This window comes from Gadus chalcogrammus, chromosome 12 (assembly GCF_026213295.1).
Source record: "Gadus chalcogrammus isolate NIFS_2021 chromosome 12, NIFS_Gcha_1.0, whole genome shotgun sequence".
NCBI lineage: Eukaryota > Metazoa > Chordata > Actinopteri > Gadiformes > Gadidae > Gadus > Gadus chalcogrammus.
Window position 1 is genome coordinate 16,639,640 of NC_079423.1, and position 21,445 is coordinate 16,661,084.

A 21,445-nucleotide genomic window follows, 5' to 3' on the forward strand; every position below is an offset into this window, starting at 1 on the left:
AGCTCCGCCCCCCTCCACCTCCACCTCCTGCAGTAACGGACAGGGGGGCGTGGCCAGACCCCCGCAGCCCGCAGGAGGGGGTGCCGGCAAGAAGGGGCTCCCTGCCAACCTAATGGACATCTTTAACAAGATCGCCAAGTTTGAGAAGGAGAAAGGAGCCGGGCCGAGGAAGTAGGAGCCGCGTGATGGCGCTCCAGGCCGCGGGGCGTCTTCATGTGTCAGAGCGAGAATTGGGTTGAAGAGATGTAATGGGAGCCGGAAAACCAGTTACCACGGTGACATGGTGTTGACCCCTGGTCAAGAATCCCTTTTTGTTGTTCCTTATGTCGTAGTAATCCGTTACGTTTATTTTTTCCATAAAAAGACAGGATTTATGGAACCTCCAAGGCCTTATTGTCCATTTTGCTTATTGACAGAGATGCTTTATTGGTGTCATGTGTTGCGTCTCTCCCTCTGCCCACCGTTACCGTCGGTTACGGGCGGAGATACTCCCAGTGGGGTGTGGAGGTTGTGTTCTTAACACTGGTACCCAAAATGCAGTGTGATTTAGATCCTTGGTCATCTATCGTTAATAAATTGTGTAATGACAGCGGGGCTGGTGTGTTTTTTTGTACAAAGGGAAAAATCTAGTGTGCAAACGATACCAAATATCCTCCATTTGTTTATTTGTGTGATATATATGTGTAGGGACAGGCCAGTGCCTCTCCGACTGATACGAGGTATTAATCTTCCATTTGTTTATGTCCTTGAGGACGAACCAAATGCCAGTCCCAGGCCGTCTGATTCATAGCCAGGGCCATATACCTAATCAAGGGAGACACTGCTTCTCTCTGAAAATAAGCCGAAACCTATCAACACGCGTTGTCCACTGGAGAGTAGATAACAAATTCCGAAATAAAGTTCCACCTTTATGTCTAACGTCACTTTATGGCCCCATACAAGTTATATATTACGGATCACTGTTCAGTCGTCCTCCACAAACCACAGAGCTGTCAAGGAGAGCCGAGATGAGGTAAGAACTGGCTATTTCCACCTTAAATACAATCATTTATAATCGGTTATATCTTTGTTGTATACGAGGAATGGGTTAACCTAACAATTGTTAGTGCTTGGCACTTGTTTCTATGAGCATCCTTACTGTACCGACAGAGATATATTTGTTTTTTTTCATTCTTCTGACAAATGTACTTATTAACTTTCTATATGAGATATTAATTATCTCAAGTCGATTTGAACTAAAGCACCTGCTAAATGCCCTAAATGTACATTTAAATGTGTTCAACATCAGCAAGATGGATTCCCAATTAAATAAGACCAAATTAAAATGTAAATATAAATGATGCATACAAAATAAAAATCCTGGTTGTTCCTTATGAAACATGACCTTAAAAATTACATCAAAAAGCTCAATCTTCTTTGTCTTTAATTGGCCCTTCAGTGTGGTTCGAAGTCCCTGGAGGGCCCGACTGGACACCTTAGAGTGCCACTTCACGTGGAACCTGAACAGCCAAGGAAAGGACCTTTTCCATCGCCGGGACATACTGGAGGACATCGGCGCCGAGGACGGCAACTTCTGGCTGGGACACATCTACAACCTGCAGGCCTACATCCACTTCCTCCTGGCCTCTGAAGAGCAGACCCCAGGCTCCACCATGAGCGACGCGCTGCGCTGCTTCGGCCAGGCGGGGAAGGCCTTCCGGCAGGTGAGGAACCCCGTGGCGGACGACGGTCCCTGGTTGCTGGTCAACTACGGCAACCTGGCCTGGCTGCACTATCGACGGGAGGAGTGGTCCGAGAGCGTTGCGTACTTGGGCAAGGCGGAGGCACTGCTGCGAGAATACCCGTCTTCGATACAGGGGCAGCCCCATCAGGAGGTCCTGGCCGAGAAAGCATGGACCCTCATGTACTTCGGCCAGGACGGCAAACGCAGTGCGGTGGAGCTCTTCAGGAAAGCCATCGAGATGGAACCAGCATGCCCCGTGGAGTGGACCACCAGCCACGCGTTGGCCTTGGCGATGTCTTCTCCTCCAGACGACTCGTCACCAGAGCAGGAGGCGGACGTCTTGGAGACCCTGAGACGCGCCGTTGAAGGCGATCCAGTCAACTTGTACATTGCTGTGGTGTACCTTGGGAGACGCGCCATGACCGACAGCAGAGGGATCGCAGAGCGAGCCTGTGAGCTGACCGAGGAGGTGCTGAAAAGGTCCCAGACCAGCTACAGCGGGATCCGACCCCTGCTGAGGGTCTACAGACAGCACGTGTCCCTGGATGAGGCCATCGGGGTGGCGAAAAAGGCTCTAGAGAGGCATCCGACCAAACGGCACCTCAAATACGCCCTGGCAAACTGCTACAAGTGGAAGATCTTCTCAGCCGGGGACAGTCCCTTGATCGAGGGCCTGAGGAGTCAAGCCATCGTTCTCTATGAGGAGCTGTGCAGCCTGTATCCTCATTCTTTCCTATTGGGGAGGATCACCCTGGCAAGTTTATACGCACAGTCAAGGAATCCTGACATCAAGAAGTGTGACAAGATATTTAGGGATTTGTTGGAAATTGATTTAGAGCCAGCCCAGCGGCAAATGCTTTATAACAAATATGCAAAATTCCTCCACTTCAGTCTTCAAGACCGACGGAGGTCAATAGATTATCACATGAAGGCAGCAGAAATACTGCATTCCTCCAGGTTTCGGAGAGAGAGCATACACATTCTGACCCAGATTATGAAAAGCAGGATGGACCGAATGTCTGGAGAAATTGGGGACTTTCTGGCCCAACTAACCTTGTAGCTTAGCACACAATAAAAAAAAATCACATGTTACATAATTAGACAAAATCCTTTATTTATTAAATATGGCACCAACTTTCAGATGTCTTTCAGTGTTGAAATCTGCCATACAATGGAAGAATGATTACAAAGCGCATATTTTGTAATCACCAAGGACTAAATTATTTTAAATTTTTGTAAAAGGGGAACTATACATAGGAGTTTTATTTAAGACTGAAAAAAATACAATTAGGCGAATGAATATTCGTAATGCCTGTTATCTCAATTGTTTTATGTTTTTCAAAAAGTTATATTGTCCAGAGGGAGGAGGAATGGACTGAACTGGGTGGGGATCCTCCACCTCCACTCACCATTGGCTATCGGGTCAAAGTTCCTTGCAAACGTGACACGTTATGGAATGGCATTTCCGCTTTTATTTTGAAGTCTCAATAAGAATGAAAAAAGAGACAGAACACGCTAAATTAAAATAATACGTAGAAAGACAGAATGGACTAGTCGTTTCCTCTTCGGCTCTTCTTGTGACTTTTCTTTGAACTCCTGCTATAGCTTAGCTTTATTTTACTAAAATGCCTTTTTAACTTTCCCTTTATTTTCAATTTAATTTTCTCACTTTCTTAAATACATTGCACTTTCAATTTTACTTACTAAAAAGCCTTTTTAACTTTCTATTTTACTCATTTCTTTGCATATGTTTTCTTTTACTTATCTATTATTTTATTTTAATGTATAACAATGTTTATATGTGAAGCACTTTGAGTCTGCCTTGTGTATGTTACGATTTGGGCTTTTTGTTGATTGCTTATAAAGACATGTTATTGCTGAGAAATGAACAGCGATGAATAAACAAAAACAGTGGTATCCTGATTCTTCTGATTATTTTTTCATACATATTTATACATATATATATATTTATATATATACATATACATACACACACACGTGTATACATACATACATACCCACACATACATACATAGATACATACATATCACACAATTATTTTATGCATACAGCAAATTCAGACAGCTCAGTTTAGCCTCACTTCTCTCGATACTTTGAGTGACTGCGATGTCTGTGACTTCTGTGGTGACCTGGTGAAAACATTAAGATAAGTGACATTCGTTATATTGCAGTGTTTATGGTCAAGTAGGGTTGATTCATCTGTGTCCTTAAGACATTAATACAAAGGGGGTTTTATATTAACTTGATGAAAGCACTCGTATAAGCACCAATGTATAAAATATGTTAAAACAATAAGGTACAATAATACTTTGTCGACCATCTAGGTCTGGTGCAACTTACAGGTACACCCAGAGTTTTGAACGCACTATATGCAAAATGACGTATTTTATTGTTATACTCATGCAGGTTCAGCTAGAGTTTGCTTGGGGACAACTTACGTTACTTACACCAGCTGGCTTCATGTGATAAGATAAGTTGGTGTATAGAAGTTGGCCAAGACCAAATTATTCCATATTAGACAGCTGCAGACTGAAAAGAAAACGCTAACCCCAAAATAATTCTAACAAAAGGTTTCTCAGCAGTTTTTTGTAGCGTTAGGTGTTCTCAATAACATACTAAAGTTGACCAAAGATTGACCACTAGAAAGCGTCCAAGATGGGCAGGAAGCCCTCACCCTAACTCCTTCATTATTTGACCTAGCCATGTAATCTTGGTGTCTAACCCCATGTTTACTGGGTCAATGAATCCATTGGACTTGTCTAAATTGCACTGACATAATTAGAAAAAGGTAAAAAAACAGCCGGCTGTGGCTTAACTATCAGAAGATGCCGGAGACAGCCCAAGCTCTGATCAAAGCAGATCGTACAGGATCTTGGAAGATGCACTTGCGCGCAATGTTGGACTGTCTGCCAATATTTTCCGCCGCAGAGCACGGCAACTATCTGAAATCGGCATATTTCTACCTCCAAGAAATGTGCCAACTCGAAACCAGACACCCTGATGTACATGACAAGTTTTCCAGGGGTTTTCATGTGATCCGCCGCAGCAACCAGGACTGGCAGGCCTTAGCTCTGACCTTGGCCTCGAGCAGACATTGATGCGATCCTTAAAAAGCAGTGGAGGTTTGACCCATGGAAGTGGAATGACTGAGGAAATGCAAGTATTATGGACCATGTCTACACCCATCACATTGGAATACAACAACGCCATGCAGGAACTCAATGACCTCACCTACACGACCAGCACCTAGAATCCTCAGAAGCAAGGATGAATAGAGACCACTCTGATTTAGAAAAGATCTGGGAAAAGCTTAGCATTTTCACACCATTCTCTCCAGACCCATCTCTGAGAAACATTGTAACTGGTGTTGTTGCCAAAGAGGAGGTGAATGTGCATGAGTTTGAGGCTGTTGGCAATAAGATCATTGAAAAGGTGATTGGAAATCCCGTTTTTGGAATATCCTTCAAATGGAAAGACTGGGCAAAAACCCTTGCAGATGACTCCGACGTCAAAGTTGCAAAAGAACAAACCATTGATCCTGCCTTGCTGTTCCAACGGTTCCTGATCAGGTCGCTGGAAGAAGTAATGAGCTATGAGCTCTGCTCATTTCCCGCAGCCCTGTTCGAAGGCAAGGAGATCTTCCGTAAAGCCAACAAGCTCCAACTAGTGCAGGCAGTAACTGAGTTTTCCAGCAAGAAATCGAACAAAACTGTCCTGGATTCCATCCCAACAACTGAGCATCATGTCCTTGAGGGCGGCTCCCTGGTCCACCGCTTGGCATGGAAAAGGGGTGACAGTTATGGGGCCATTGCACAGTCATATGCAGACTCTACCATATGCATTATGGTAAAGCAACAGACGTTTTTTGATGGTTATAGCGAAGATCCTTCCATCAAAGACAATACTCATCGGAGACTTGGTGCAAACACTCACCCCATCGTTAAATTCAATGCAGAGACTGAGTTTGTGGGAAGAAAGGATGATTTCCTTTCCAGGTCTTCAAACAAACAAGGACTGATCAATCTTATGACCAATGAGCTGGAGAAGAAGGGCTGCACTGTTATCAATGCATCAGGTGATGCAGAGGTGGACATTGTCAAAGCTGCAGTCGAGGCCTCAGAGCATCAGCCCACAACCTTGATAGGAGAAGAGGATACAGATTTACTCGTTCTTCTCCTCTACTATGCTGGGACGAGCAATAGAGGCCCCTATTTCCGTTCAGACAAGTCCAAAGCCACTAAAGTGTAAAACATCAGTGAGATGAAACAAGTCCTGGGTAGTGACTTGTGTTCCCAATTGCTGTTTGTTCACGCCTTCACAGGATGTGATACAACTTCACGCATTTTTAGTGTTGGCAAACAGTCAGCATTCCAAAAACTTGTGAATGGGGAATCAACCATCCAGTCCTGTGCAAATGTGTTTCTGATCCCACATCAAGCAAGGAATGTCATAGAGGACCATGGGACCAAGGCAATGGCAGTTTTGTTTGGCGAAAAGAGTACAGATTCACTTGCCTCTTTGCGCCACAACCTTTTTAGCAAGAAAATTACTTGTAACAAATGACTTGGCGTTACCGCCAAGTCATTTGTTACCCCAGAACGTCTGCCTCCAACTGAGTCCTCAACCAAATATCACTGCCAAAGAGTGTACTTCCAGATCATGGTGTGCATTGGAAAGGAAGGTGACACGAACACAGTCTATTGGGGATGGACACAGGTGGAGAAACAGCTCCTGCCAGTTATGACCAATAAGACTGCTGCCCCAGAAGGCCTCCTGAAGATGATCCACTGTAATTGCACAACTGCCTGCCGAACACAACAGGGCAGTTGCAGGCATATGGACTGTATGCCTGCTTGTGGACCATGTCAAGTTGTGAATTGAGAGAATCACTATAATCAACCACAATTCCTCGGTAAAGTCTGTGACACCAGTCTTGGGGTTGTAATTTGTAGATGGTCCCTAAGAGAGATAGAGGGGAGGAGGAGGAGGAGGGGGAGGAGTAGTGAAGAGGGGAGGGGGAGGAGCAGGGGGAGGAGTAGTGAAGAGGGGAGGAGGAGGAGCAGGGGGAGGAGTAGTGAAGAGGTGAGGAGGAGGAGCAGGGGGAGGAGTAGTGAAGAGGGGAGGAGGAGGAGCAGGGGGAGGAGTAGTGAAGAGGTGAGGAGGAGGAGCAGTGAAGAGGGGAGGAGGAGGAGCAGGGGGAGGAGTAGTGAGGAGGGGAGGAGGAGGAGTAGTGAAGAGGGGAGGAGGAGGAGCAGGGGGAGGAGTAGTGAAGAGGGGAGGAGGAGGAGCAGGGGGAGGAGCAGTGAAGAGGGGAGGAGGAGGAGCAGGAGGAGGAGCAGTGAAGAGGGGAGGAGGAGCAGTGAAGAGGTGAGGAAGAGTAGTGTAGAGGGGAGGTGGAGGAGCAGTGAAGAGGGGAGGAGGAGGAGCAGTGAAGAGGTGAGGAAGAGTAGTGTAGAGGGGAGGTGGAGGAGCAGGGGGTGGAGCAGTGTAGAGGGGAGGCGGAGGAGCAGGGGGAGGAGTAGTGAAGAGGGGAGGAGGAGGAGCAGGAGGAGGAGCAGTGAAGAGGGGAGGAGGAGCAGTGAAGAGGTGAGGAAGAGTAGTGTAGAGGGGAGGTGGAGGAGCAGGGGCTGGAGCAGTGAAGAGGGCGGGAGGAGGAGCTGTGAAGATGGGAAGAGGAGGAGCAGGGGGAGGAGCAGTGAAGAGGGGAGATGCAGGGGGAGGAGCCGTGAAGAGGGGAGGAGGAGGAGGAGCAGCAGGAACACAATCACAACAGGGAAGGGAGGCGCCGTGGGCACCTCCTCCCTCGAGTCCCAGCACACCGTGCTGACCGAGCGGCCCCCGGCCTGTCGGAGGTCCAGCTCCGGCAGCCTGGGACAGCCGGCCCCGCCCCTCGCGCCCCCGCGGAGGACCTCTCTGGACGGCGGCCGGTCCCAGAGCAGGGACAACCAGGGACAGGGGTTGCAAATGAGTCTTGACTAGAAACCTGTATGCATGGCATCTATTTTATATTTTGTGTGAAACATTGTACAATGTATTTGTCCATGCTCAATAAACTTCTAAATAAAATAAAATAAAGAAAATAGCCCGCAGGAGGGGGGGCCGGCAAGAAGGGGCTTCCTGCCAACCTGAATCCCTTTTTGTTGTTCCTCATGTCGTAGTAATCCGTTACGTTTATTTTTTCCATAAAAAGACGGGATTTATCGAACCTCCAAGGCCTTATTGTCCATTTTGCTTATTGACAGAGATGCTTTATTGGTGTCATGTGTTGCGTCTCTCCCTCTGCCCACCGTTACCGTCGGTTACGGGCCGAGATACTCCCAGTGGGGTGTGGAGGTTGTGTTCTTAACACTGGTACCCAAAATGCAGTGTGATTTAGATCCTTGGTCATCCATCGTTAATAAATTGTGTAATGACAGCGGGGCTGGTGTGCTTTTTTGTACAAAGGGAAAAATTTAGTGTGCAAATGATACAAAATATCCTCCATTTGTTTATTTGTGTGATATATATGTGTAGGGACAGGCCAGTGCCTCTCCGACTGATACGAGGTATTAATCTTCCATTTGTTTATGTCCTTACAAGGACGAACCAAATGCCAGTCCCAGGCCGTCTGATTCATAGCCAGGGCCATATACCTAATCAAGGGAGACACTGCTTCTGCCCTCTGAAAACAAGCCGAAACCTATCAACACGTGTTGTCCACTGGAGAGTAGATAACACCTGCCGAAATAAAGTTCCACCTTTATGTCTAACGTCACTTAATGGCCCCATACATGTTATATATTACGGATCACTGTTCAGTCGTCCTCCACAAACCACTGAGCTGTCAAGGAGAGCCGAGATGAGGTAAGAACTGGCTATTTCCACCTTAAATACAATCATTTATAATCGGTTATATCTTTGTTGTATACAAGGAATGTGTTAACCTAACAATTGTTAGTGCTTGGCACTTGTTCCTTACTGTACCGACAGAGATATATTTGTTTTTTCTTCTTACTTCTGACAAATGTACCTATTGTTAACTTTTTATATTAGATATTAATTATCTTAAGTCGATTTGAACTAAAGCACCTGCTAAATATCCTAAATGCACATTTAAATGTGTTCAACATCAACAAGATGGATTCCCAATTAAATAGGACCAAATTAAAATGTAAATATAAATGATGCATACAAAATAAAAATCCTGGTTGTTCCTTATGAAGCATGACCTTAAAAATTACATTAAAAAGCTCAATCTTCTTTGTCTTTAATTGGCCCTTCAGTGCGGTTCGAAGTCCCTGGAGGGCCCGACTGGACACCTTAGAATGCCACTTCACGTGGAACCTGAACAGCCAAAGAAAGGACCTTTTCCTTCGCCGGGACATACTGGAGGACATCAGCGCCGAGGACGGCAACCTCTGGCTGGGACACATCTACAACCTGCAGGCCTACATCCACTTCCTCCTGGCCTCTGAAGAGCAGACCCCAGGCTCCACCATGAGCGACGCGCTGCGCTGCTTCGGCCAGGCGGGGGAGGCCTTCCGGCAGGTGAGGAACACTGTAGCAGACGAGGGTCCCCGGCTGCTGGTCAACTACGGCAACCTGGCCTGGCTGCACTACCGACGGGACGAGTGGTCGGAGAGCGTCGCGTACTTGGGCAAGGCGGAGGCACTGCTGCGAGAATACCCGTCTCCGATACAGGGGCAGCCCCATCAGGTGGTCCTGGCCGAGAAAGCATGGACCCTCATGAACTTCGGCCAGGACGGCAAACGCAGTGCGGTGGAGCTCTTCAGGAAAGCCATCGAGATGGAACCAGCATGCCCCGTGGAGTGGACCACCAGCCACGCGTTGGCCTTGGCGATGTCTTCTCCTCCAGACGACTTGTCACCAGAGCAGGAGGCGGACATCTTGGAGACCCTGAGACGCGCCGTTGAAGGCGATCCAGACAACTTGTACATTGCTGTGGTGTACCTCGAGAGACGCGCCATGACCGACAGCAGAGGGATCGCAGAGCAAGCCCGTGAGCTGACCGAGGACGTGCTGAAAAGTTCTCAGAGCAGCTACAGCGGGATCCGACCCCTGCTGAGAGTCTACAGACTGCACGTGTCCCTGGATGAGGCCATCGACGTGGCGAAAGAGGCTCTAAAGAGGCATCCGACCAATCGGCACCTCAAATACGGCCTGGCAAACTGCTACAAGTGGAAGATCTTCTCAGACAGGGACAGTCCCCTGATCGAGGACCTGAGGAGTCGAGCCATCGGTCTCTATAAGGAGCTGTGCAGCCTGTATCCGCATTATTTCCTATTGGGGAGGATCACCCTGGCGAGTTTATACGCACAGTCAAGGAATCCTGACAACATCGAGGCTGACAAGATATTTAGGGATTTGTTGGAAATTGATTTAGAGCCAGCCCAGCGGCAAATGCTTTATAACAAATATGCAAAATTCCTCCACTTCAGTCTTCAAGACCGACGGAGGTCAATAGAGTATCACATGAAGGCAGCAGAAATACTGCATTCCTCCAGGTTTCGGAGAGAGAGCATACACATTCTGACCCAGATTATGAATAGCAGGATGGACCGAATGTCTGGAGAAATTGGGGACTTTCTGGCCCAACTAACCTTGTAGCTTAGCACACAATAAAAAAAAATCACATGTTACATAATTAGACAAAATCCTTTATTTATTAAATATGGCACCAACTTTCAGATGTCTTTCAGTGTTGAAATCTGCCATACAATGGAAGAATGATTACAAAGCGCGTATTTTGTAATCACCAAGGACTAAATTATTTTAAATTTTTGTAAAAGGGGAACTATAAATAGGAGTTTTATTTAAGACTGAAAAAAATACAATTAGGCGAATGAATATTCGTAATGCCTGTTATCTCAATTGTTTTATGTTTTTCAAAAAGTTATATTGTCCAGAGGGAGGAGGAATGGACTGAACTGGGTGGGGATCCTCCACATCCACTCACCATTGGCTATCGGGTCAAAGTTCCTTGCAAACGTGACACGTTATGGAAGGGCATTTCCGCTTTTATTTTGAAGTCTCAATAAGAATGAATAAAGAGACAGAACACGCTAAATTAAAATAATACGTAGAAAGACAGAATGGACTAGTCGTTTCCTCTTCGGCTCTTCTTGTGACTTTTATTTGAACTCCTGCTATGGAAAACAGGTTGGATTTAGTCATTTAATCAATGTTACGATTTGGGCTTTTTGTTGATTGCTTATAAAGACATGTTATTGCTGAGAAATTAACAGCAAAGAATAAACAAAAACAGTGGTATCCTGATTCTTCTGATTATTTTTTCATACATATTTATACATATATATATATATATATATATATATATATATATATATATATATATACACACACACGTGTATACATACACATACATACATATCACACAATTATTTTATGCATACAGCAAATTCAGACTGCTCAGTTTAGCCTCACTTCTCTTGATACTTTGAGTGACTGCGATGTCTGTGACTTCTGTGGTGACCTGGTGAAAACATTAAGATAAGTGTTTTCGTTATATTGCAGTGTATATGGTCAAGTAGGGTTGATTCATCTGTGTCCTTAAGACATTAATACAAAGGGGGTTTTATATTAACTTGATGAAAGCACTTGTTTCAGCACCAATGTATAAAATGTGTTAAAACAATAAGGTATAATAATACTTTGTCGACCATCTAGGTCTGGTGTAACTTACAGGTACACCCTGTAAGTTACACCAGTGTTGAACGCACTATATGCCTGTGGTGGCAAAATGACTTATTTTATTGTTATACTCATGCAGGTTCAGCTAGAGTTTACTTGAGGACAACTTACGTTACTTACACCAGCTGGCTTCATGTGATAAGATAAGTTGGTGTATAGAAGTTGGCCAAGACCAAATTATTCCATATTAGACAGCTGCAAACTGAAAAGAAAACACTAACCCCAAAATAATTCCAACAAAAGGTTTCGCAGCTGTTTTCTGTAGCATTAGGTGTTCTCAATAACATACCAAAAGTTGACCAAAGATTGACCACTAGAAAGCGTCCAAGATGGGCCGGAAGCCCTTAAAATACCCTAACTATTATTAGGGTATATTTAATAGTTATTTAAAATGATTTGTATTTTCGGATCTTTGTAATGCTGCTGCTATGTGCCCTCAATTGCCCCCTGGGGACAAATAAAGTTTTTTTGAATTTGAATTTGAATTTTGAATTAACTCCTTCATTATTTGACCTAGCCATGTAATCTTGGTGTCTAACCCCATGTTTACTGGGTCAATGAATCCATTGGACTTGTCTAAATTGCACTGACATAATTAGAAAAAGGTCAAAAACCAGCCGGCTGTGGCTTAACTATCAGAAGATGCCGGAGACAGCCCAAGCTCTGATCAAAGCAGATCGTACAGGATCTTGGAAGATGCACTTGCGCGCAATGTTGGACTGTCTGCCAATATTTTCCGCCGCAGAGCACGGCAACTACCTGAAATCTGCATATTTCTACCTCCAAGAAATGTGCCAACTCGACACCAGACACCCTGATGTACATGACAAGTTTTCCAGGGGTTTCCATGTGATCCGCCGCAGCAACCAGTACCAGGCAGGCCTTAGCTCTGACTTCGTCCTCGAGTAGACATTGATACGATCCTTAAAAAGCAGTGGAGGTTTGACCCATGGGAGTGGAAAGACTGAGGAAATGCAAGCATTGTGGACCATGTCTACACCCATCACATCGGAATACAACAAACAATGCCATGCAGGAATTCAATGACCTCACCTACACGACCAGCCCCTAGAATCCTCAGAAGCAAGGATGAATAGAGATCACTCTGATTTAGAAAAGATCAGGGAAAAGCTTAGCATTTGCACACCATTCTCTCCAGACCCATCTCTGAGAAACATTGTAACTGGTGTTGTTGCCAAAGAGGAGGTGAATGTGCATGAGTTTGAGACTGTTGGCAATGAGATCATTGAAAAGGTGATTGGAAAACCCGTTTTTGGAATATCCTTCAAATGGAAAGACTGGGCAAAAACCCTTGCAGATGACTCAGACGTCGAAGTTGCAAAAGAACAAACCATTGATCCTGCCTTGCTGTTCCAACAGTTCCTGATTAGGTCGCTGGAAGAAGTAATGAGCTATGGACTCATTTCCCGCAGCCCTGTTCGGAGGCAAGGAGATCTTCCGTAAAGCCAACAAGCTCCAACTAGTGCAGGCAGTAACTGAGTTTTCAAGCAAGAAATCGAACAAAACTGTCCTGGATTCCATCCCACCAACTGAGCATCATGTCCTTGAGGGCGGCTCCCTGGTCCAACGCTTGGCATGGAAAAGGGGTGACAGTTATGGGGCCATTTTCATATGCAGACTCTACCATATGCATTATGGTAAAGCAACAAACGTTTTTTGATGGTTATAGCGAAGATCCTTCCATCAAAGACAATACTCATCGGAGACTTGGTGCAAACACTCACCCCATCGTTAAATTCAATGCAGAGACTGAGTTTGTGGGAAGAAAGGATGATTTCCTTTCCAGGTCTTCAAACAAACAAGGACTGATCAATCTTATGACCAATGAGCTGGAGAAGAAGGGCTGCACTTTTATCAATGCATCAGGTGATGCCGAAGTGGACATTGTCAAAGCTGCAGTCGAGGCCTCAGAGCATCAGCCCACAACCTTGATAGGAGACGAGGATACAGATTTACTCGTTCTTCTACTCTACTATGCTGGGACGAGCAATAGAGGCCCCTATTTCCGTTCAGACAAGTCCAAAGCCACTAAAGTGTAAAACATCAGTGAGATTAAACAAGTCCTGGGTAGTGACTTGTGTTCCCAATTGCTGTTTGATCACACCTTCACAGGATGTGATACAACTTCACACATTTTTAGTGTTGGCAAACAGTCAGCATTCCAAAAACTTGTGAATGGGGGGGAATCAACCATCCAGTCCTGTGCAAATGTGTTTCTGATCCCACATCAAGCAAGGAATGTCATAGAGGACCATGGGACCAAGGCAATGGCAGTTTTGTTTGGCGAAAAGAGTACAGATTCACTTGCCTCTTTACGCTACAACCTTTTTAGCAAGAAAATCGTTGCATTTGTTACCCAAGAACGTCTGCCTCCAACTGAGTCCTCAACCAAATATCACTGCCAAAGAGTGTACTTCCAGATCATGGTGTGCATTGGAAAGGAAGGTGACACGAACACAGTCTATTGGGGATGGAAGCAGGTGGAGAAACAGCTCCTGCCAGTTATGACCAATAAGACTGCTGCCCCAGAAGGCCTCCTGAAGATGATCCACTGTAATTGCACAACTGCCTGCCGAACACAACAGGGCAGTTGCAGGCATATGAACTACCATGTATGCCTGCTTGTGGACCATTTCAAGTTGTGAATTGTGAGAATCACTATAATCAACCACAATTCCTCGGTAAAGTCTGTGACACCAGTCTTGGGGTTGTAATTTGTAGATGGTCCCTAAGAGAGATAGAGGGGAGGAGGAGGAGGGGGGGGAGGAGCAGTGAAGAGGGGAGGAGGAGGAGCAGGGGGAGGAGTAGTGAAGAGGGGAGGAGGAGGAGCAGTGAAGAGGTGAGGAAGAGTAGTGTAGAGGGGAGGTGGAGGAGCAGTGAAGAGGGGAGGAGGAGGAGCAGTGAAGAGGTGAGGAGGAGGAGCAGGGGGAGGAGCAGGGGGAGGAGTAGTGAAGAGGGGAGGAGGAGGAGGAGCAGGGGGAGGAGTAGTGAAGAGGGGAGGAGGAGGAGCAGGAGGAGGAGCAGTGAAGAGGGGAGGAGGAGGAGCAGGGGGAGGAGTAGTGAAGAGGGGAGGAGGAGGAGCAGGAGGAGGAGCAGTGAAGAGGGGAGGAGGAGGAGGAGCAGGAGGAGGAGCAGGGGGAGGAGTAGTGAAGAGGGGAGGAGGAGGAGGAGCAGGAGGAGGAGCAGGGGGAGGAGTAGTGAAGAGGGGAGGAGGAGGAGCAGGGGGAGGAGCAGTGAAGAGGGGAGGAGGAGGAGCAGGGGGAGGAGCAGTGAAGAGGGGAGGAGGAGGAGCAGGAGGAGGAGCAGTGAAGAGGGGAGGAGGAGGAGCAGTGAATAGGTGAGGAGGAGGAGCAGTGAAGAGGGGAGGAGGAGGAGCAGTGAAGAGGGGAGGAAGAGTAGTGTAGAGGGGAGGTGGAGGAGCAGGGGGTGGAGCAGTGAAGAGGGGAGGAGGAGGAGGAGGAGGAGGAGGAGGAGGAGGAGGAGCAGCAGGAACACGATCACAACAGGGAAGGGAGGCGCCGTGGGCACCTCCTCCCTCGAGTCCAAGCACACCGTGCTGACCGAGCGGCCCCCGGCCTGTCGGAGGTCCAGCTCCGGCAGCCTGGGACAGCCGGCCCCGCCCCTCACGCCCCCGCGGAGGACCTCTCTGGACGGCGGCCGTCTGGGTCATAGCCAGGGCCATATACCTTATATACCTTGAGAGTACTGGAGTAGTACACTGGAGAGTAGATAACACATGCTGAAATAAAGTTCCACCTTTATGTCTAACGTCACTTTATGGCCCCATACAAGTTAAATATTACTATTCAGTCTTCCTCCACAAACCACTGAGCTGTCAAGGAGAGCCGAGATGAGGTAAGAACTGGCTATTTCGACCTTAAATACAGTCATTTATAATCAGTTATATCTTTGTTGTATACGAGGAATGGGTTAACCGAACAATTGTTAGTGCTTGGCACTTGTTTCTATGAACATCCTTACTGTACCGAGAGATATATTGTTGTTTCTCATTCTTCTGACAAATATACTAATTGTTAACTTTTTTTATTCGATATTAATTAACTTAAGTCCCTTTAAATAAAAGCACCTGCTAAATGCCCTAAATGTACATTTAAATGTATTCAACATCAGCTGGTTTATATCACAATTAAATAGGACCAATTAAAAATGTAACCATAAATAATGCATGCCAAATAAAATCCTGGTTCCTTATGAAACATGACCTTAAAGCTCAGACGTCTTTGTCTTTAATAGGCCCTTCAGTGCGGTTCCAAGTCCCCCGACCCTGAGGGCCCGACTGGAGACCTTCGAGTGCCACTTCACGTGGAACCTGAACAGCCACAGAAACCACCTTTTCCTTCTCAGGGACAAACTGGAGGATATCGGCACCGAGGACGGCAACCTCTGGCTGGGACACATCTACAACCTGCAGGCCTACGTCCACTTCCTCCTGGCCTCTGAAGAGGAGACCCCAGGCTCCACCATGAGCGACGCGCTGCGCTGCTTCGGCCAGGCGGGGGAGGCCTTCCGGCAGGTGAGGAACACCGTGGCAGACGAGGGTCCCTGGCTGCTGGTCAACTACGGCAACCTGGCCTGGCTGCACTACCGACGGGACGAGTGGTCCGAGAGCCTCGCGTACTTGGGCAAGGCGGAGGCACTGCTGCGAGAATACCCGTCTTCGATACAGGGGCAGCCCCATCAGGAGGTCCTGGCCGAGAAAGCATGGACCCTCATGAACTTCGGCCAGGACGGCAAACGCAGTGCGGTGGAGCTCTTCAGGAAAGCCATCGAGGTGGAACCAGCATGCCCCGTGGAGTGGACCACCAGCCACGCGTTGGCCTTGGCGTTTTCTTCTCCTCCAGACGACTCGTCACCAGAGCAGGAGGCGGACGTCTTGGAGACCCTGAGACGCGCCGTTGAAGGCGATCCAGACAACTTGTACGTGGCTACGGTGTACCTCGAGAGACGCGCCATGACCGACAGCAGAGGGATCGCAGAGCGAGCCCGTGAGCTGACCAAGGAGGTGCTAAAAAGGTCCCAGACCAGCTACAGCGGGATCCGACCCCTGCTGAGAGTCTACAGACTGCACGTGTCCCTGGATGAGGCCATCGACGTGGCGAACGAGGCTCTAGAGAGGCATCCGACCAAACGGCATCTCAAATTCGGCCTGGCGAGCTGCTACAAGTGGAAGATCTTCTCAGACGGGGACACTCCCTTGATCGAGGGCCTGAGGAGACGAGCCATCGGTCTCTATGAGGAGCTGTGCAGCCTGTATCCTCATTCTTTCCTATTGGAGAAGATCGCCCTGGCGAGTTTGTACGCACAGTCAAGCAATCATGACAACACGGAGGCTGACAAGATATATAAGGAGTTGTTGGAAATCGATTTAGAGCCAGCCCAGCGGCAAATACTTTACAACAAATATGCGAAATTCCTCAACTTCATCCTTCAAGACCGACAGGGGTCAATAGAGTATCACATGAAGGCAGCCGAAATACTGCATTCCTCCTGGTTTCGGAGAAACAGCAGAGACGTGCTGACCAAGATTAAGAATAGAAGGATGAACCGAATGTGTGGAGAAATTGAGGACTTTCTGGCCCAACTACCCTTATAGCTCAGCACACAATAAAAAGAAAATCACATGTTACCTAATTAGACAAAATCCTTTATTTATTAAAAATGGCACCAACTTTCAGATGTCTTTCAGTGTTGAAATCCAACATGCATTGAAAGAATTGTTACAAAGCACATACTTTGTAATCACAGACTATTATTTTTATACAAGGGGAAGTATAAATAGGAGTTTTATTTAAGACTAAAAATAATAATACTATTAGGCAAATGAATATTCATATTGCCTCTTATCTCAATTGTTTTATCATTTGTGTTATCACAAAGTAATCATACTGTCCAAAGGCCAGGGGAGTAGTACATGGACTGAAATGGGTGGGTATCCTTCACTTCCACTTACCGTTTGCTATCTGGTCAAAGTTCCTTACAAACGTGACACGATTTGGAATGGCATTTTCCGCTTTTATTTTGAAGTCTCAATAAGAATGAAAAAAGACACAGAACACGCTAAATTAAAATAATACGTAGAAAGACAGAATGGACTAGTCGTTTCCTCTTCGGCTCTTCTTGTGACTTTTCTTTGAACTCCTGGTATGAAAAACAGAGGTTGGATTTAGTCATTTAATCAATGTTACAGTTTGGGCTTTTTGTTGGTTGGTTATTTAGACACGTTTATTGCAGAGAAATGAACAGTGATGAATAAACAAACAGTGGTATCCTGATTCTTCTGTATAATTGTTCATATATACAAAAATATCACACACAATTATTTTATGCATGCAGCAAATTCAGACTGCTCAGTTTAGCCTCACCTCTCTGGAGACTTTGAGTGACTGCGATGTCTGTGACTTCTGTGGTGCCCTGGTGAAAACATTAAGATGAGTGACATTCGTTATATTGCAGTTTGCAGAAAAACAGTGAACTAGAACTCATTGGAGAGCTTGAGAGAAAGACATTTTTCTAAATGTGTCTGAAGTTAGGGTCACTCAATCCAATTCAATCTGTATAGCCCTTAATCACAGGTACAGTCTCAAAGGGCTTTACAGGCCATATATCGTCACAACCCCCAGACCCAATCCCCCCCAGAGGGCAAGAACAACAAACTCCTGTAATTAGCAAGAAGGAAATCTTGAGGAGAAAGGCAGAGTGGGGGATCCCTCCTTCCAGGCAAGGTTAGCAGTGCAATGGGTGCCATAATTGACATACATACAAGCAAACATTTTTAGAAAAACCTGCTGTCAATTATTTTTCTTTCATACATTATCTGTCTGAATACTAGGGTTGTGAACGGTTACAATAAATTGTAAACGGTTACACGACCCCTTTTTTTTCGTGGACACGGTTAACCGTTTTTTAAATTAAGTAATGATTTTTTTATGCATTTTTTAAAGTGGACCGCAGTCGCGCTATAGGGGGATTATTTGTTTATCAACACGGCGGATGCGCGGGAAGAATGATCGCAAAAAGAACATTTGTTTGACCGGTTGCCATGGTTATCTCCGTGTGGTTCATTTGCAGTTGCGGTGTTAATTAGGATGTTGTCAGCTTACCGTTTCATTCAACTGTAATCAGAAAACGCGGTTATATGCTATAGACCCTATAGTATCTGTGGTATAAAGGCTGGGATGAATTTCAAATTATAAATATGTACACTTTATGTTGAAAGTATGGACCGTCGCGATTCCCATTGAAACAATGGCGTGGTGATTATTATTATTTATTTTTTACGGTTTTCGTTTACTGATTTTTCCTTAACGGTTACACGTGTGCCCGTGCACACCCCTACTGAATACCGACGGCAGCAAGGGCTTTTAATAAAACAGTACACACACACACCTTACTAAGTATACATGTGTATGAATGACCATAAGTATGTGCCCTCTATTGCCCCCTGGGGACAAATAAAGTTTTTTGAATTTGAATTGAATTTTGAATTGAATAAATGACATGGCATGCGTCACCCTATTTGTAGTGCCTGTAGGGCAGGTTGAGCGGTCTTACATCTGACCGCAGTGTCCCTCACAACACAGCTAACGATCAGGGTGTGACCTGTATTAGCAGCATTAGTCCGTAGCACTCCCCGGCGGGAGGAGGGGAACCTACCAGGGGATTTGGAGCGGTGGCGTCGGTCCCGGGACCGGCTCCGGTGCCTCCGGGGGCTCTTGCTGCGGTGCTCCCGGCGTTCTCTCCTCGGGGACGGGCTGGAAGGGACAAGAGACGAGAGCCAATCAGCAGAGCGCCTCGGGACCACAAGCGGGCCCCAGACACACACACACCACCACCACGGTCGCACAACGGCCACGGGGAATAGTGTGCGCACAGAGCATCAACAATACGGCCGCGTGGTCACAGAGCACAATGAGATCTGGAGTCGGGCGATGGCGTACCTTCTCCTCTTGGGGGACCGGCTCCTCCTGGAGAAGGAGGAAGGAGGAAAGAAGCCATTTTTGTTGAGTTTCAGCATGACGAGAAGACGTAACAAAATGGAATCAAGTATTAAAAAAGAAAAAGAAAAATGGATGGCAGACCGTCTGGGGGAGCGACTGCGTCGGTAGCGCGGTGAGGGGGAGCGGCGGGGCCTGTCGTTGTCACGGTAACTCCGTCTGTGAGCCTCAGGGGTGGGTATCCTCTCCGGCTGAAGAGGGGGAGAAGGTGATGATGACTATCGAGGGGACGATGGAAGCCGCGAGGCGTTTCAAAGGAAGCCCCGTAAACGGCTTTAAAACAACCGTTCAAGGGGAAAGCTCAATTACCAACGCAATATCGTGTGTAAATTGTTCTGAGACTTGGGGGGGCAGCATTGCCCAAAGGAGCGCCATAAGGGACGGGGAAGGAGGGCAATTCACGTTAGGGCTTTGACTCCGAACTTCGTTATTCGAATATAATAAGTCATGTGTCCGTCGAGTTACCTTTTCCTCCTCCTCGTCTTCCTCATCGCTGCTCTCCACCTCGTCCAGGTCCTCCTCCAGGGCACTGATGCGCGTGTCCAAGAGTTCGGCCTCCTCAAGGACCTGCCGTTTCTGCGCGCACACACACACACAGTTCAGTTAAAAAACGTTACACTTTTTAAGAGCTTGCCTTCGTTCTGCACACACACACACACACACACAGAAGATGTACGCTACTAGAGACATGGCGCCCACATACCTGCAGCCTGGGCAGGATGATGTCACACATCCTCTCCGCGTGAAGGAGTTCGTCGATGAACTCGTCCACATGCATCACCTCAAACTCTGTAACAGAACGAGGGGCGAGCGAGCACCGCAGGGGTCCGTTATATTGTGACGCGTCAGGCCAGTGGACTAATCAAATGTCTTCGTTCACGATTGAAGTTGAACAAACAAAGTACATTCATCATTGGGGTGAGAGTTGTGGAGGCAACATGACAATGGCAAACCCTTTGTCAATGTTGTACTTGATGAGACCTTTACTCATTGCAAGCACTGTGTTATCAAACCAAGGTACGCTTATAAAACAATACATTCGTCCTTAAATGGTCTCTGTACAAACAATATTCACTAACCTCCATTCCGGTTCTGACTCTTGATTTTCCTGTAGTCGTTGTAAAGAGGCTCCAGGTATTTGTAACAATCCACCGAGGTGCCCGTCAGCCTCATGTACATGGCTCCAAGCAGGCGGACGTATCTAGGAGAAATAACGGTTAAAGTGTCCAGCATGGTTTCGTCCACCACAGTGTGTGACTCCACAGCTGCTTGTGTTCATACAGCATCATACGGAGAGGAGGAGGAGCTACAGGGGTGTAACCGTATGCTATAAGTCAGCACATGTGTACTCAAAACAACAATAGTTCTTCTTCAAAATCGACCAGCATTGCGTCCAACGTACTTGAAATCCTCGTTCTTGATGAACTCCACGATGATGTCTTTCTCTGGTTGGATCTGTAGCATCTTCAGCGTGAGGCAGAGGAAGGGGGTGGGTTTGATGTTCCCTCCGTAAACCCCTCCGACGAACTTCAGCTCCATGGCCTTGTCCACCACCAGCTCGGCTGAGGAGAACGAGAGGAGGAATGGGGTTTATTCTCTTGTAGCTTATTCCAAACTCCCATATTATATTCTCCTTAGGTCTTAACTTCTCTTGGGATCCACCAGTTAGCTCATCAGGCTAACCAGTGGACCGTCCACCCCCCGCACCACTCACCGGTCAGGCCGAAGCACTCCTCCTTCCAGTACTTCGACTCGTAGATCCGAGTCCTAATGATCTTCTCCACTAGATACTGAGGGTTGGTGCCATGGATGCTGTTGGCGTCTTTCACGGTCCTGTTAGCCATGTCAGCCGATCGTGTGCGGGTTCCTCTGAAAGAAACAACCCCCTGTGCTACGATGTGTTTCCGGGTCTACAACGTTTACTTCCGGTTTAGTCGGAGGCGGCCCTGATTGG

The 21,445-nt window shown here is 46.9% G+C and overlaps 4 protein-coding genes across 5 annotated transcripts; 3 read left to right on the forward strand and 1 right to left on the reverse strand.

Annotated features, from left to right (window-relative positions):
- The first annotated feature begins 5 nt into the window (after positions 1-5).
- Positions 6-3,537, forward strand: LOC130393572 (interferon-induced protein with tetratricopeptide repeats 5-like). 2 transcript variants are annotated; one of them, XM_056604257.1, is made up of 2 exons: positions 6-1,012; positions 1,439-3,537. In XM_056604257.1, the coding sequence occupies exons 1-2, from the start codon at positions 741-743 to the stop codon at positions 2,781-2,783; spliced, it is 1,617 nt and encodes a 538-aa protein (XP_056460232.1). In that variant the 5' UTR covers positions 6-740; the 3' UTR covers positions 2,784-3,537. The 2 variants fall into 2 exon arrangements, with proteins under 2 accessions (XP_056460232.1, XP_056460233.1); XM_056604258.1 differs by having other exon boundaries at positions 6-3,537.
- A 5,045-nt stretch (positions 3,538-8,582) lies between these two features.
- LOC130393522 (interferon-induced protein with tetratricopeptide repeats 5-like) lies at positions 8,583-10,578 on the forward strand. Its single transcript, XM_056604193.1, has 2 exons — positions 8,583-8,587; positions 9,007-10,578. Exons 1-2 carry the CDS (start codon positions 8,583-8,585, stop codon positions 10,349-10,351), a joined length of 1,350 nt encoding a protein of 449 aa, XP_056460168.1. The 3' UTR covers positions 10,352-10,578.
- Positions 10,579-15,299: 4,721 nt separating this feature from the next.
- LOC130393508 (interferon-induced protein with tetratricopeptide repeats 5-like) lies at positions 15,300-17,882 on the forward strand. Its single transcript, XM_056604181.1, has 2 exons — positions 15,300-15,331; positions 15,740-17,882. The coding sequence occupies exons 1-2, from the start codon at positions 15,327-15,329 to the stop codon at positions 17,088-17,090; spliced, it is 1,356 nt and encodes a 451-aa protein (XP_056460156.1). The 5' UTR covers positions 15,300-15,326; the 3' UTR covers positions 17,091-17,882.
- On the reverse strand, positions 17,058-21,428 carry prpf38a (pre-mRNA processing factor 38A). The gene is made up of 10 exons (XM_056604182.1): positions 21,206-21,428; positions 20,894-21,053; positions 20,571-20,692; positions 20,195-20,280; positions 19,957-20,067; positions 19,576-19,682; positions 19,435-19,461; positions 19,151-19,248; positions 17,860-17,908; positions 17,058-17,635 (listed from the first exon to the last, which is right to left on the reverse strand). Exons 1-10 carry the CDS (start codon positions 21,333-21,335, stop codon positions 17,590-17,592), a joined length of 936 nt encoding a protein of 311 aa, XP_056460157.1. The 5' UTR covers positions 21,336-21,428; the 3' UTR covers positions 17,058-17,589.
- Between the last annotated feature and the right edge of the window lie 17 nt (positions 21,429-21,445).